Source organism: Zingiber officinale, chromosome 4A, assembly GCF_018446385.1.
Source record: "Zingiber officinale cultivar Zhangliang chromosome 4A, Zo_v1.1, whole genome shotgun sequence".
Taxonomy (NCBI): Eukaryota; Viridiplantae; Streptophyta; class Magnoliopsida; order Zingiberales; family Zingiberaceae; genus Zingiber; species Zingiber officinale.
Window position 1 is genome coordinate 764286 of NC_055992.1, and position 16012 is coordinate 780297.

A 16012-nucleotide genomic window follows, 5' to 3' on the forward strand; every position below is an offset into this window, starting at 1 on the left:
TTATTTAATTGCAGTTAAGAGAATATTGAGATACCTTAAGGGCACAATTCGAGTAGGTCTATGGTACCCTCGTACAGAGCCTTTTGACTTGATAGGCTATACCGATTCTGATTATGCTGGGTGCAAATTGGATCGGAAAAGCACTAGTGGGGGTTGCCAATTCTTAGGTTCATCATTAGTTAGTTGGTCAAGTCGGAAGCAACATTGTGTTGCTCTCTCCACGACCGAGGCTGAATACATTGCCATGGGAGAGAGTGTATCACAATTGTTGTGGATGATTCACACTCTAGAAGATTATGGACTTTCGTATAAGGGAGTGCAAGTGTTGTGTGACAACATTAGCACAATAAACCTAACGAAAAATCCAGTCCATCATTCAAGGACCAAACACATTGAAGTGCATCATCACTTCATTAGAGATCACGTAGCTAGGGGAGACATTGCACTCACATATGTTGAGTCAAAGTCAAACTTAGCCGACATTTTCACAAAACCCCTTCCGAAAAATGAATTTAGTCATTTAAGGAGGGAATTGGGAATGTGTTTGGCTCAATAAGTCATGTTGACCACATCATGATCAATAAGGACCATTAAAATGACAAGAAAAATTGGGAAATTAATTTGGGCAACTTGGGGACATCTCACACAAACTATAAGGTTTAACAAATTGTTTTTGTTTGCTAAATATGGGGTGAGATGCTAGGATCAACCAAATTATTCAAAATGTATCATGCATCCCTTGAATAATTAGGTTGAAGAGACATTAATTGAGTATGGGGAAGACCATTACATAATTCATGTGTATTTGGCTCCTAGATCTTACTCATATATTCCAACCAAGGAATCTTGGTTGGACTTTTGCCTAGAAATTATCTAATTATGGTTGATGGTTGATGTGTTGATTGGTATTGTTGTTTGGTTCATTTCATGACTTTGATTGATAAAACGATAGGTTGTTAAAGGAAATAATAGCAACTTGGATATATTTTGACAAACTTGAAACTAAACATAACAAAGATCAAAAATTCCAGCTTTCATGCCTTGATTGAAAAATTAGGACAAGTTGTTTATATTTTGACAAATTAATTTGAACCTGATCATAGAGATGAGTTTAGCAAAAATATGTTTTGAACTTCTAAGGACCAAGAAGACAGAACTCCATATGGTTGGAGTCAGTGTGAGGTTTTGTTTGATAAGAGTCTGAAACTTTTGGATTATGAACAAGTTCAGGCCAAAGGAAATCATATTTCAAATATATTAGTGTTTGGTGATTCCTAAGTTCTAGGGTATGTCTTAGGGAAGTTATGAATTCTTGAGTTCCGGATTCTTCAGACTTCATGGCTCAGTATTTCAGTTACTGAAATTACTGAAAATGGGTTATCAGACACTGATCGGTCCACAGACCGATCAGGAAAGTCTGGATCGGTCTGTCGACCGATCCAGAACGAAGCCAAACTCTCTGTTTGGTATCTGATCGGTCCAGTGACCGATCAGCGCACGAAGAAAGCCCCCTGATCGGTCCGGGCACCGATCAGGATGATCCCTGATCGGTCCACTGACCGATCAGGTGTCGCCGATTCACTCGGGTGAATCTGATCGTTCAGGATTTCTCCTGATCGAACAGCCGTCCGATCAGGGAATAGATCGATCCCTGGCTTTAACTCCTCCCGACTCCCTCCTTTCCCATTACCTACGAAGCCCTAGCCGACTCTCTTTTCCCCCGTTTCTTCTTCCCCTTGATCGCCGAACCCTAGACGACTCCCTCCTGCCTCAGCATTTCTTTCTTTCTCCGAAAACCAGAGAAATGGCTCCAAGGTAACTTCATCAGCTCTATTTCTCGTTAGTACTTCATTTGTTTCATTTCTCACTGATTCAGTGATTTGGGGTGGTGCTCGGGTTGTGCTCCTTTGCTTCATCTGTGTCATGTTCCTAACCCCTTAGGAGGAAACCAGTAGGTGAGGGTACTTCCAAGTCCAAAGATAAATCCAAATCCAAAGAAACCTCCCGACCTCAACCATCCAGTTCGGGAAGATTTCCCAACCAACAGTTTGAACAATCCTTTAAGGAAAGGACCTTCAAGTTGCTCCCATGTAGATCAGTCGATAAAAAATACATGAATGAGTTTTGTCCAGCGATTACGAAGACCATAGCCTACTATAAACTTGATTCCTTGGTATATTTAGAGAGGGATATCAACCTTGACCTCGTTTCTGAATTCTATAACAACCTTCATCAGACTATTGATGGTAGTTATAGATCAAGAGAGGCTAAGCAAACCGTTGATTTCAGCTTAATTGCCTTCTTTGGTTATTTAGGCTGTCGTATGTGTTCGGGGACGGTGTTCTCATTCTATCTTGCTTTGCCTGAACCCGTGCCTCATCCTCTTGATGTCTCATCTGACTCGATTTATGAGTACTTCTTTGGACATCCGCGACCAGATGGATTAGATGAGTTAGATGTCGATTTTCCTACATTTGCAGCCCTTGGCCTTTCTGCTCCTGATTACATTCTTTTCAAAATTGTCACAAACTGTATTCTACCTATTACTTCTAAACCATTGGCAGAGATTCGACCGTATCATTGTCTGATGCTTTATGGGTTGCGTAGGCATCTTGACTTTGATATCATGTCAAGTGTCTATACTTCTATCATATCCCATAGCGAGCCAAGCGGTTACACCATCTATATGCCTTATGGGCATGTAATTACTGATTGGCTTGAGACCCTGGGTATTGACGTCTCTAGGGGGAGGATAGTAAAGATGGTTAGGCAGGATTGTCGACTTGGGAAACGTGCATTTTCCAAGTCTAGAATCTTAGGATAGGCTGGGGCGGTTAGGTGGAAGGATGGGAGGGCACTAGGTGAGTTACCTCGACGACAGGTTGCTGCTGCTGCTGCATATGGCGAGGCGGATCCAGATCTGCGCTAGCAGATCGCTGAGTTGGAGAGCCGATTTGATCGCCACGAGGAGATGATGGCTGCTGAGTTCGATGGGCTACGCGTCCGGATTGACCAGCGCTACGATGATTTGCGCAGTCAGCAGCTGGCGACCCATCAGACGATTATGGACTGGATGGCCAGATATCCACCTCCGCAGGATTTCCCGGGCTATCCATCTTCGAGCAGCGACTTGCCACCTCAGGGATCCTTTCCTCCCGCTGATATTGCTGATGCTCCTCATGATGAGGAGGCTGACTGAGACACACTGTTCTATGATATCATATTGATTGTATGTTTTGGATGATGGTTGCTAGATACTTATGTCTGACCTGGTTGTATGCTACTTCCTGTTACGCTACTCATTCTTCTTTATATATTTGCTGTTCTTTTCTTGGTTGTTACTATACTCTTCATATGTCTTTTATTTCTTTATTCATTTACTGTCCTAAAATACACTTAGAAGGAACTCTAGGGGGATTAAGTAGAGGACAGTATGGATTAAGGGGGAGCTCTTTAAGTTATCTTACCTTGTTCGCTCCTTTTCGGTGTTTGACAAAGAGGGAGAAGATAACTAAGTTTAGTAATGAATGAAAGGTTGATTTAAGGGGAGAGGATGACTTTGAGTCTTTTTGAATCCTCTTACCTAATTCGCACCTATTCGACTAAGTTAAGTGATGAATTGACTTCATCGAGTCGATATGAAAAGGGGGAGAAGATAACTAAGGTATATCCGTCTTAGGGGGAGGATCCTGATTTCCCTAAAATTATGGGTATATGAGCATTTCTGATCTAAACTTAAATCGTGTTGTCAAACAACAAAAAGGGGGAGATTGTTGATACAGTCTGACCTGGATGTTGTTTTGCTGTTGACACTGATTTAAATTTGTATCAGATATTTAACTCAGATTAATTACTAATCTAGGTTGACTAGGTTGACCTGATTGAGAAAGTCCTAACTGGGATGTTAGGCAGTTGGAAAGTCCTGGTGAGTGAAGCCAGGCAGATTGGAAATCCTGGTGAGTGAAGCCAGGTGAAAACCCTAGTGAGTGAAGCTAGGTGCAAGTCCTGGTGAGTGAAGCCAGGCAAGGGAAAATCCAGATGGATCAAGGGTGATCGGACATCTGGTGTTGAAAAGTCCAAGAAGGAAGCTTGGTATGCGAAGTCGGAGAGGGCTAGGGAGCTCGTTTCTCCGGACTAGGTCAGAGAGGGCTCGACCCGGACTGAGTCAAGAAGCTGGATCGGTCGGCAGACCGATCCAGTGAAACCTTGGACACCTGATCGGTCTGGCGACCGATCAGGAATCGATCAGTGGCTACTGATCGATTACTGATCGGTCTGTAGACCGATCAGAAATCGATCAGTAGCCTACTGTGATTTTACTGATCGATCTGGAGACCGATCAGGAGGCTATAAGCGCTTGGGAAGAGCGACATCTGATCGGTCTCGGGACCGATCAGATTATCAGAAGCTGTGCGCAGCGACATCTGATCGGTCTGGAGACCGATCAGATTAGTTCCTGATCGGTCGCCAGACCGATCAGCGATGATCTAGAAAGCATGGATCGGTCTGCAGACCGACCGACGGTATTGTTTGTTTTGCATGCACTTTTTCTGATTGCCGTATTTGTTTTCACCCATCTGTTTTTAACCATCTGCTGTGAGTCTTTTTAGTTTGCAGGTTGCAGGTCACACTCTCATGGTTGAATTCAAATTAAGCTTCATTAAGAGAAGAAGACAAGTGCTCTTTTCACTGTGACTTGCTGCAACAGATGCATTTGAGGCATCAACGTTCACTGGCGAATCTGATTGCGATTGGGCTGCGCTCAGTTTGACCTCTACCTATTGGTTCGTATCTAGAGACGCCAGTAATTTCCATTGGCATGGGTTCAGAGAACCAGATGAGGAGGAGAGGTGATTGGCTACGCCTTGTTGGCAGCAGCGATTCTGCAGGCGGCGGTGATTCGAGCCAGTAAAGTAGAGAGACATAAGAAGGAAGAAGAGAAGTTCACAAAGCATTCTGAATTCTCTGTCTTTTGTGATCAATCCTTTGAGAAAGTAAGTTGGTGAAGCTGTGAGCTCTTTGCTGAGAAGGTTGTTGTGCGCTCTCTGCTCTGTTTTCTTCTCCGCGTGGCTGTAAGCTCATCTGATTATTCTTCTCAGCCACTGTAAGTCTTGTGCTTAAATCTATAATCAACTGAGACTTTGTTGAGAGGTTGCTCCACCGAGAAGGAGACATCTTTAGCCGGATCTTGTCCGGGGTGTGATCTACCGAAAGATCAAGGAGTCGTCCTCCTTACGGACACGCCGAGGAGTAGGGGCAAGTTATCCCCGAACCTCGTATATCCTTGTGTCTGCTGTGTGTGTTTGTTTTCCTTCGTTTTAGTTTTCTGCTTCTGCTGTGCTGTGCTAACAAGTTTTTCTTTAAGAAAGATTGTGTTTAAGTTTTCAAAGAGGTTATTCACCCCCCCTCTAGCCATCTAAGATCCCAACATTAACCACTTGGCACATTTGATAATCCATCTATCATGGGTCCCAAAAGCTCTTCCTATCCTTAGGAATCTTAACCTTAGTCACCTCTCTTGGTGACTCATCCACTATGGCTAGGTCACTTCGATGCACCTCGGGTGACACTTGGCCTACTAAACTCACCTTCTTAACCTTAGACACCTTGTCTTTGATTAATTTCTTCTTGTCCTTAATCTTGGACACCTCATCCTTGCTATAATTATATGCTACCCTAGCATATTCCTTCTTATTGGCCTTGGATGACTCTCCCTTGTCCTTGGTAACACCTCTCATACCAATGTCATGTGCTACCTTAACACTTGACCTCCTTTTGGTCTTGGAAAAGATTTTTATGTTTCCAAAGCGTAACTCCCCCTAAAAACATGATCAAACTTTTATCATTGCACCAACAATGACTTGGGGTTCCTAAATAATTAGGAAAACCAAAACTTGAAGTTTGAGGTTCAAAATTCAATAATGAAACTAAACATCAACTGAAACTTCACTTTGGTCTTTCTTAACCAAACCATACTTGTTTTCATCATGAAAACTCATGTAGACATTATTTAGGGTATACTTTATCAAGGAAAAATAGTTTTCTATGAAAATACTTCCTATTTTCAAAGATTGCCACAAATTTGAAAACTCTTGAAAACTTCAATGTTTTCTCCTGGTTTGTGTCTAACTTTCCAATGATAATTACTATCAAAAGATAGTCTTCACCAAGGTTTTTCAAAAGTATTTTGAAATCATTTTCGAAACCAATATCCAACCACGTTCTTTGGGCTCAAAGTACATGACTTATATATTAGCTTTCCTAATGATTGGAAGACACATAACTATGTGTTTTGATGAACCTAAAACTCAACAAGATGCACTAGATCAACATCTTGAGTTTAGTTCACCATCTTAACATCTCACTTGTACCTAACGTGTATTAAAACGCATACAAGTCACCTTATAGTTTTTTGTGAGATGTATATTTGGTCTTGCCCTAAACTAAGGGATCATGCATCTCTATCTAGGCATTGTAAAAATCATGATCATCCATCTAGGATGTCACTTGATATGATCCCTCTTGTTGGGACACTTCCATACATAATAGATGTCTTTGTCCTTAATTACAAGAAAATTGACATACTGCATGATGATTAATGGCATACATCAAAATAAGCAAAGCATGCTATAACTACATGATATATGCATGACATGACATGATATTTTTGTATTTTTCATAATAAAATGTGAATGCTAAATATGATGTCATGGCATATGATGGGCAAACAATCATGACAAGTTAGCATAAATAAAATGTACATAGATAATCTATCTAAGTATCCTTAATTCTTAGCTATACTTTAAAATTAAATCCTAGATTGCCCAATTTCATTAAGAAAGTGCCAAACCCAATTTTGACATTTCTTTTTCCCTTTCTAAATTTGTGCCATTTTTATATTAAACAAATTCCTCAAAGTATGGCACATTTTATTCTTTCAAAGAGTATATGAAATCATATTAAGGCTTAGATTCACCTTTAACCTTTTAAGAAAATGCCAAAACCCCCAACTTGGCATTTCTTATCCTTTTCCAAATGTGTCAATTTAAATCCTAGATTGCCCAATTTCATTAAGAAAGTGCCAAACCCAATTTTGACATTTCTTTTTCCCTTCTAAATTTGTGCCATTTTTATATTAAACAAATTCCTCAAAGTATGACACATTTTATTCTTTCAAAGAGTATATGAAATCAAATTAAGGCTTAGATTCACCTTTAACCTTTTAAGAAAATGCCAAAACCCCCAACTTGGCATTTCTTATCCTTTTCCAAATGTGTCAATTTAAATTAGATTTAACTCCTCAGATTTTGACACATTTTTGCTCTTCAAGGCTTTAAGCACATTTGATTACAGCATGGGTTTTCTCTTAATTCCTTAAGAAAGTATCAAAATTCTAACTTGATTTTTCTTATACTTTTCTTAAGTGTGCCAAGTTAGATTAAGTTCAACTCTTCAAATTTTGGCACATATATTACTCTCTCAAAGAGTAACCCAATAACCTTTTTCTTTTTCAAAGGTTAACAATAACCTTGAAAATGCTCTCAAGTATCAACTTTACAAAGGTTGGGTTAACTACCTTTCCAATTGGAGTTGACACTCTCTAACCTATCTAGGGTGTAGAGAATATGCTCCTAGGAACCCAAAACCTATTGGTGCTCCTTGGATGCTCTAGGTACTCACTAGGGATGACTTCCATAGATACCTTCCTAAGGACCTTTCTAGGCTTCTTAGAAACCTTGGTCACTTCCACTAGGTCACTTCTAGGGCTAACTCCCCTTGTAACCTTATTTGTGACTTTGTTTGGCCTTTTTGGAGCCTTAGTCACCTTTACTAAGTCAACTTTAGGGATGACCTCCCTTGTGACCTTCTTTGTGACATTATTAGACTTCTTAGAAGTCTTAGTCACATTGGTCTTTGCAAAAGTACTCTTAGGGAGAACTTCCCTTGTACTTTTAGCTTGACCACTAAACATAGGGTTGGTCTCATAACTATATGGAACCCTATAAAAGGAAGTCACATCCTTCTTGGCTTTAGGTTTGTATCCCAAACCTATATAGCCATTGGATGGCTCTTGTCTAGCTTTTCCTAGGTTATGCTCATTTTGACCCCTAAGAATATTTTCCATTCTTGCTAGGGTTCTTTCTAAATTATCAAGTCTTGACCTCAAGACTTGGTTTTCCGTCATTGAATCCATAGACTTGGATTTTTCTTGACCCCTATGAGCATTTCTATATCTAGGCATATATCTATAATCCTTAGAGTTATTGCCTAAATTGTTATTTACCTTCCTAGCCTTAGGTGTGATAAATCTAGCATGAGGAGGGATATATTTATCCTTAGATTTATCATGCATTCTATTTTCATGATAAATAGCATTATAACGATTTAAATTTGAACTAGCATTCAAGTTAGGGTATACCTCCCTTACCCTTGAAGCTCTCTTCTTCTCCCACTTCTTCAAGTGCACCAATTTCTTGAGCTCTCCTCTCCTTGGGCACTTTGTGTGGTAGTGACCCCACTCACCACATGTAAAGCACCTAATGTGCTTCTTCTCCTCCTTCTTCCTCCTACAACTCACATTAGTTTCTAAATTAACTTTAGTGAGTTTAGGGTTTACCTCCTTTACCTTCTTGAGTGAAGGACACCTACTCTTGTAGTGCCCCATCTTACCACACTCAAAGCATTTGATGTGGTCCTTTGTGCTCTTCTTGGTAGTTGAGGTGGAGGGTTGAGCTTCCAAGATCTCCTCTTCCTTGGATTGCTCTTCTTCTTCTTCACTTGAAGATGTCGATGATTCCACTTCTTCCTCCCTTGAAGATGTGGATGATACCTCCTCATCTTCCTTCTCCTCCTCGGATGTTGACCTTATGTCAACATCGGATTGGTCCTTCTCTTCTTGGACCAATGAGCCCTTCTCCTTGGACTCCTCTACTCCTTGGAATTGTGACGGGTCTTCATGATAGGCAATGATCTTTTTCCAAAGATCACATGCACTTGTACATTCACCTACACTCACAATGATATTAGAAGGTAGTAAATTATGCAAAATTTTCGTTACCTCCTTGTCCGCCTCCGATTGCTCTCGTTGCTCTTCGGTCCAATGCTGAGGTCGGAGGCGTTTACCCTTCTTGTCCGTAGGAGCTTCAAATGGGTCACTCAAGACAAACCATTGATTCAAATCCATTTGGAACCATGTCTCCAACTGCTTCCTCCAATAATTGAAGTCTTCTTTGTCATACGGAGGTGGAATTCGGATATCCCATCCGAGCGGTCCTTCGGACTCCATCTTCTTCTTCCTCTAGCTTCTTGCTCTCTTGGCGGTTAGTCCGTAGAAGAGCGACCTCGCTCTGATACCAATTGTTGGAGGATCGGTGGCCGCTAGAGGGGGGGGGTGAATAGCGTCTCACCCAAATCGATGGCTTCCTACGTATTCGTTAGTGCGCAAGCGGAATAATACAATACAAATTACGAATACGAAAGCTAAAGATAAAGAAAAGAACAAGCAAACCAATGCACGTCGATGTAACGTGGTTCGGAGATGATGCTCCTACTCCACGGCTGTCCGTAAGGTGGACGATCCCTCAATCCGTCGGTGGATTAGTCCCCGGAAACTCCGGCTAGCTCAAACCGCTCCTTGTAGGTGGAGAAACCTCACCACAACTTCAACCAAGAACACTTGGACACAAGAGATCCTTGAGCACTTTGGTGACTACTAATTAGGCTTTAACCAAGTCTAATTTCGTCACCTTGGCCGGCCATCCCAAGCTCCTTCTTATAGAGCTTGGAACAAATCAGTAAGCTGATTTGCCCGTTACCAGTCGACTGGTCCTTGCACCAGTCGACTGGTGCCATCCCAACGGCTCTCTCAACGACTCTCTACAGTGCACCAGTCGACTGCTACAGTCATCAGTCGACTGCTACAGTGCTGCTACAGTAACACTACAGTACTGCTACAGTAAACCTTAATTTTAGGATTTACCTCGAGTACATTCACTCAGCACTCGTTCTCGCCCGACCAACCTAGACCTAGCCTTCTAGCCTCCTCCATCAGCCTTGCGTCCCTCGGATGCCTCCCCATCCTTCACGTCTTGCCTTCTGGAGTTTCCATCGGCCTTGTCATTGTTGTCGGGTCTTCCTTTGCCAAGAGGTCACGCCTCCGGGACTTCATCCATTGCCAAGTCACACTTGGACTTACGTTGCCAAGACTACATGCTTGGACTTACACCGCCAAGACTCATCCTTGGACTTTCCTACTTTGCCAAGATCACACTTGGACTTACGTTGCCAAGACTACATGCTTGGACTTACACCGCCAAGACTCACCCTTGGACTTTCCTTGTTGTACCTGTATCCTGCATACTCACAATGCATATCAAATACAACAATAAACCTAACTTAAACCTTTGTTCAAACATCAAAATCTAGGGCACCTAGATTGCTCTAACACTTTCTCAACCTACTTTGAGTTAGTCTGTTCATGGAGTTCAAGTTCATAAAATAGCTCATCTAATTTTAAGTTCCTCGAAACTTTATAGGCATCTACTATAGATGTCCACAGTGCATTTCGATTAAAAGAGTTCAAGGCATACTTTATTACATCCCTATTCTCTAGCAGGTGACCGATTACGAACTCTATAAGGTTCGATTATGAACTCACAGGTATATCTTTTAACATAGTTATTATTTTCTACAATTATGTCTAGGGCATGTGTTTGATGAGTGTATTGTAATAATTTAGGAAATTATTACATTCTACTGCACGTTTCACGAAAATAAGTTTTAAAATATGCATCCTAAACACAACACCACCCACTTTAAGATCGCGCGCTAAGAGAATTTTGTGTTGTATCAAAGGTACAATAGATTTTGGATTGCTTTATTTATCATCTAACAATTTCAAACTTGAAAGATATAGCGACAGTGGTTGGAGTGGAGATATAGATGATAGAAAGGGTACTACAAGATTTATGTTTTTTATTGGAGACAACTTTCACTTGGATGTTAAGGAAACAAACATATTGTCACACTTTCTACTTGTGAAGCAGAGTACGAGATTGCGACTTCATGTGTTTCCATGTTATTTGGCTTGTAAATTTATTGAAAGAGTTAAGTTCAACAAAGAAGATGCAACTAAAATTCGAGTTGATAACAAGTTTACAATAGCAGTAGCACAAAATCTAGTCTTCCATGATAGAAACAAGCACATTGATACATGATATCACTATATCAAAGAGTGGATTGTATGAAAAAAAGATGTAAGTGGAATACATAAAGTCTCAAGATTAGGTTGTCAATATCTTTATCAAGCCGCTCAAATTTGAAGATTTTATCAAGATGTAGAAGTTTGCTTGGAGCGACAAAAACAAGTTTATGAGGGATTGTCAGAAATTCATTAAACTTGATTTTGGGCTATTAGGCTAAGGTGAATTGAATTAAACAAGCCCGTGATTTAGAATATTTGAGAGAATAGAGTAGAATATTCTAGAATAATCTCAAGAAATATATATGAGAGGAGATTAAAGTAGAGTAGTTTAGAAAGTTTGAGATATATATGCTTTAATAGCTAGCTTTTAGATGAATATGTGTTAGCGTAATCCTAACAATTAGTTAGGAGGCGGAACTAGTATAAATATGGATGAACTAGATGTTGGAAAAAAGAATTATAGGTGAAGAAATGCACTATACGTGAAAGAGGAGAATAAAAAATAGAAACATGAACTCAACTTTCTTTCATTCATCGAAAAAGGTTAACATATTTATAAACTTATTAGATAACCACTACTCTCAAATACATTAAATCTAGACCTTTTTTTAATTTGCCACCTCATCATATTCTATCTCTATCTTATCACGAACTCTCATTCTTATCAATAATTGTCATCTCATTATATTCTATCTATATCTTAAGAACTTTCATTCTTATTAATAATTGTCACCTCATCGTATTCTATCTCTATCCACAATTAAATTTAATTTCTTATCAATAATTGTCACCTCATCGTATTCTATCTCTATCCACAATTAAGTTTAATTTGTTATACTAGATCTTATTTTGTAACCAAGCCAGCATTTCAAGTAAAACACAGGTTTCAGGACAAGTTCAAGTTCTTTAGCTTAATGCACCCTCTTCCCCAAAGTACTTTTCATTCCAATATCAACAACGCAAACATCAATTATTTATTAGATATGAAATACTCACTATTTTTTTCCTGATCTCGATTAAGTATTCAACCTAATTAACGATCCATTGTAGGCCTAAAGAAAGATCATGTGGTGGATGCAACAATATTCCTCTCCTCACATTGCAAGACACGGTCTTTGCCCAGGACATAAGCTATATAGCTATTGCTTCATCTCTGCCCCTGTGGTGGTTTCTACCCACACCACCTTTGGCGGAGCATGAGCTACTCGGTCTCTCCTCGAACCACTATGCATGCTTCGGAGAGGTACGACCTGGTAACTCGGCCTTTTCTGCACTCTCAGTCACCGTCATAAGACTAGCTTAGCATCTTATCTCTCATGCCGACCCGGAATAGCATTCGCTAGGCTTCCAGTACTTATGCCACCCGGCCGGCCCCATGTTGTAGACAAACCCCAATTAGTCCTTTAATCCTTGCACCTCGAAGGACTTCAGGTCACTGTAGCTCCGCCACTTCTTCCCTTGGATTGTCGATCGATCGATCGCTCAATGGGACAGAATCTTGGCATACTCGAATTCAATGTCTCCCTGCCCATTGATAATTATATATATTAAAGAGCGAGCACTGGTATCAAAAATAAATGTAAATGTAAATTGATTGCATCGAATCATCAAATTATGATCTCTTCAATCAATATAACGGCACGTGCAAAGTGAGGAACAATGTGTAATTCTGTGGCTTAATCATTATCATTACCCCTGAAGAAGAAGAACGTCGGAGTTTGGACTTCTTTGCTGACATCGACCTCGATCGTGCTAGCCAGAGTAGTTATAACTGACAGATAGTATTTCCCTAGCTCGAACAAACGGTGGTTGATGATTCATCAGGTAGATCGAGTTATGCTCGAATCCGTCAAGGACTGCGTCCGGAGAATAAGCTTAATTACGAGTCGTGGCTTTCTCCGGGACATGTCACAGCGTTCTGACTCATCCTAATGCATGCCTGTATCTTGTCCGGCGAAGAAGGGAGAGTTGGTGGCGGCGTTCAGTGGTTGCTTTATAACACTTTGAGGAAGAACCAGCAACGATCGAGAAGGTAAGGTCCACAACGTCCTTTAATTTGTTCCCATGTTGATGCTGATCAAGAAAAGCTAGAGATTGAAGAACCAAGAGATCTGTTGGATATCGGAGATCATATTCAACTGGTACACCGTGCCATATTCGGACGAGTAATTAGGAGCCACGTGATCAGATGGAGGGTTTGCAATAATGGATTGCGCAATGATTATACGGCAAGATGACTCGAAGATAGAACAAAGTAACTTGCAATTTTTTTTACCTAGAAACATAATTTATTAAATTTTCCAATTTGCCCCTTTATTTATATAGCACCATGTATAATTAATTTATAGGCCCGACGTGAAAGGAATGTTAGTGGCTGGTATCCACGAGTCACCAGACAAGAAGCTTCCGACAGTGAATTTTTCAGCTTCAGACGAGTTATTGATCACGTGATAACCGGGCCAAGTCACCCTCCTACTCGTGTCGGCGCCGGCGCCAGTGTTCATGAACTCCCCGTAGTACAATGTATCCGGTGCGGGGCGGTCGTCCCACTCCAACCACCCCGCTGGGTCGATCAAGTCCCCCAGCTCTGTCTTCATCACCACCGTCCTCGAATAGTTCCCCCACGGCCGGCCGAGGTACGTCTTGAATAACCCCTGCACCGGCACGAGGTCCGACGCTGCAGCCACGACGGAGTTGTGGATCGATATGCCGGTGGTCTGGTCCGAGCTGTTCCTGCCCTGAGCCGTCACTGTGTTCTTCTGGCCGCTCATTGGCCGCCTAACGCAGAGGTTGCAGTTCTGGAAGACAACAGTGGCGTTGCCGAAGATGAAGTCGATGGTTCCGTAGACGTCGCAGTTTCGGTAGAACTGTGTTTGGGAGTGGACGTAGAGGGTGTCCTGGTAACCCTTGAAGCTGCATCTGTAGAAGACGGACTGGTTGGACTGGGATAGGAGTGCCACCGCCTGTTCCTTTTCCGGCCCGGCCGTGTTTTGGAACGTCATGTCGCGGGCGATGAATCCGTTGCCCGATACACCTGATCAGTGTACATTGAATTACAAACATTAAACGGATCCTGACCAATTTGAAGAAATATTAATTAAATAGATGGATTAATTAGAAGCTAGCAAAGTGAACATCTATTTCTTGTACGACTGTTTAATTTTGCAATTAATTCAACTAGTTCGCTAGCTGGTAAAAAAACTACAACTAACTGTTAGTCGATCGTAAACATATTAATTAATATGAGAATATATATATATTCTCAGCATATTAATTAATTAATTTCTTACCTAGTAAATTAAATCAATTGATTATTTATATATTCATAACTAACCGAAGGTGGGCGTTTGGAAGGTCCGGTAGCCATCTTTAACGCTCCTGTTCCCGGTCACCACGGTAGCATCTATCCCGTCGCCGGTCATCATTAAATTCTCCATCGAGCTAGGAATCTCCACGTACTCTTTGTAGACGCCGGCCTTCACGTATATCACAAACCTCGTCGTGCTTCCTCCCCTCTCCTTGGGCACAGCCGCCACGGCTTCTACAATGGATCTGTAGTCGCCGGAGCCATCCTGCGCCACCACGAGATCCGGATTCAAGTCCGAATCCGCCAGCAGCTTCCAGTCGGCCGCCGCCACCCACTCCGGGAACAGTAACCCCAAACGGCGGTGCCGTTTATGCTGCCCGCCGGCGGAAATCAGCATCGACGACTGCTCATATGACGCCATCGGCTCGCCGTAGCAGTGTTCTAGCCGTAGCAGCAGCAGGAGGAGGAGGAAAGCTAACAAAAAATTCGCCATGGATGCAGAATTCGCAGAAACTTGATGAAGAAGAGTAATTAATTATATTAAACGTACGGCTGCATGCATGCTCTTAATTCGTTTATATATTACGAAATTGGATCAGTGTAAATCTATATATACCAAATTTATAGATATTTTATTTCATTTAATTGTCATATATATTTATATTTAGACGATCTCATTCCTTGTATAATTTATTTGTGCTTATCGGTCAATTTCATTAATAACATGCTCTTCATTTATACCAGGGTTAATTCGTTTGTGCATCATCAATATATAATTATTAGATTGGATAAGTGCAAATCAATAAAAAAATTATTGATATTTTATTTGATTTAATTGTCATATTTACATGATCTCATTCCTTGTATCATACATATATATAATATATATATATATGTTACCTTATTGATGACTCATTATATATATCGATCGTTTAATTTGAGGTCGGTCCATGGAGTTCAAACAAGTACGTCAACATATATATATATATACACACACGTGTTCGACTATTGCTCCGGTCACTTGGGTGTGATTGTTTACTACTTGGTTTTTGTTGCATTATTTATGTACCTCGACTGCCCACGAGACAAATCATGGTAGTGTGATTCGCTTGCGGTTAGTAGTTTATTTGTGTACCTTGACTACCCACGAGACAAGTCATGGTAGAGTGGTTCGTCTACAATCAATAGCTAGATAGCTACTTACATATCCTGACTACCTATGAAACAGGTCGTGGTAGCTTGGTTCACTTGTTGTTAGTAGTTTTGCTTGTACCTTAAGTTGTCATGAGATAGATTATGATGCGTGGTTCATGTGTAGGTCGCGGTGCGACCCACACGACGAGGTGAATTCTCCTGAAATTATGATTATACCCTTCTTGTTATTTCAACTAGAGTTAGACAAACACTTTAAAAATAAAAATATAATGTGTATAAACAAATATGAGGCTATCGAGACTTAGTTTGCAACCAGGAATGTTGCTAATCCAAGGCAGTGTAAGCAC

At 40.9% G+C, this 16012-nt stretch overlaps 1 protein-coding gene across 1 annotated transcript; it reads right to left on the bottom strand.

Moving 5' to 3' along the window:
- Positions 1 to 13545: 13545 nt before the first annotated feature.
- Positions 13546 to 15003, bottom strand: LOC121969088 (pectinesterase-like). The gene is made up of 2 exons (XM_042519012.1): positions 14538 to 15003; positions 13546 to 14237 (listed from the first exon to the last, which is right to left on the bottom strand). The coding sequence occupies exons 1-2, from the start codon at positions 15001 to 15003 to the stop codon at positions 13546 to 13548; spliced, it is 1158 nt and encodes a 385-aa protein (XP_042374946.1).
- Positions 15004 to 16012: the final 1009 nt, after the last annotated feature.

Excerpts from the sequence above, each read along its gene's own strand:
- LOC121969088 (XM_042519012.1), bottom strand. The coding sequence starts at position 15,003 with ATGGCGAATTTTTTGTTAGCTTTCCTCCTCCTCCTGCTGCTGCTACGG. Across the intron at positions 14,238-14,537 it reads CTTCCAAACGCCCACCTTCG|GTGTATCGGGCAACGGATTC; the intron begins GTTAGTTATGAA and ends TACACTGATCAG.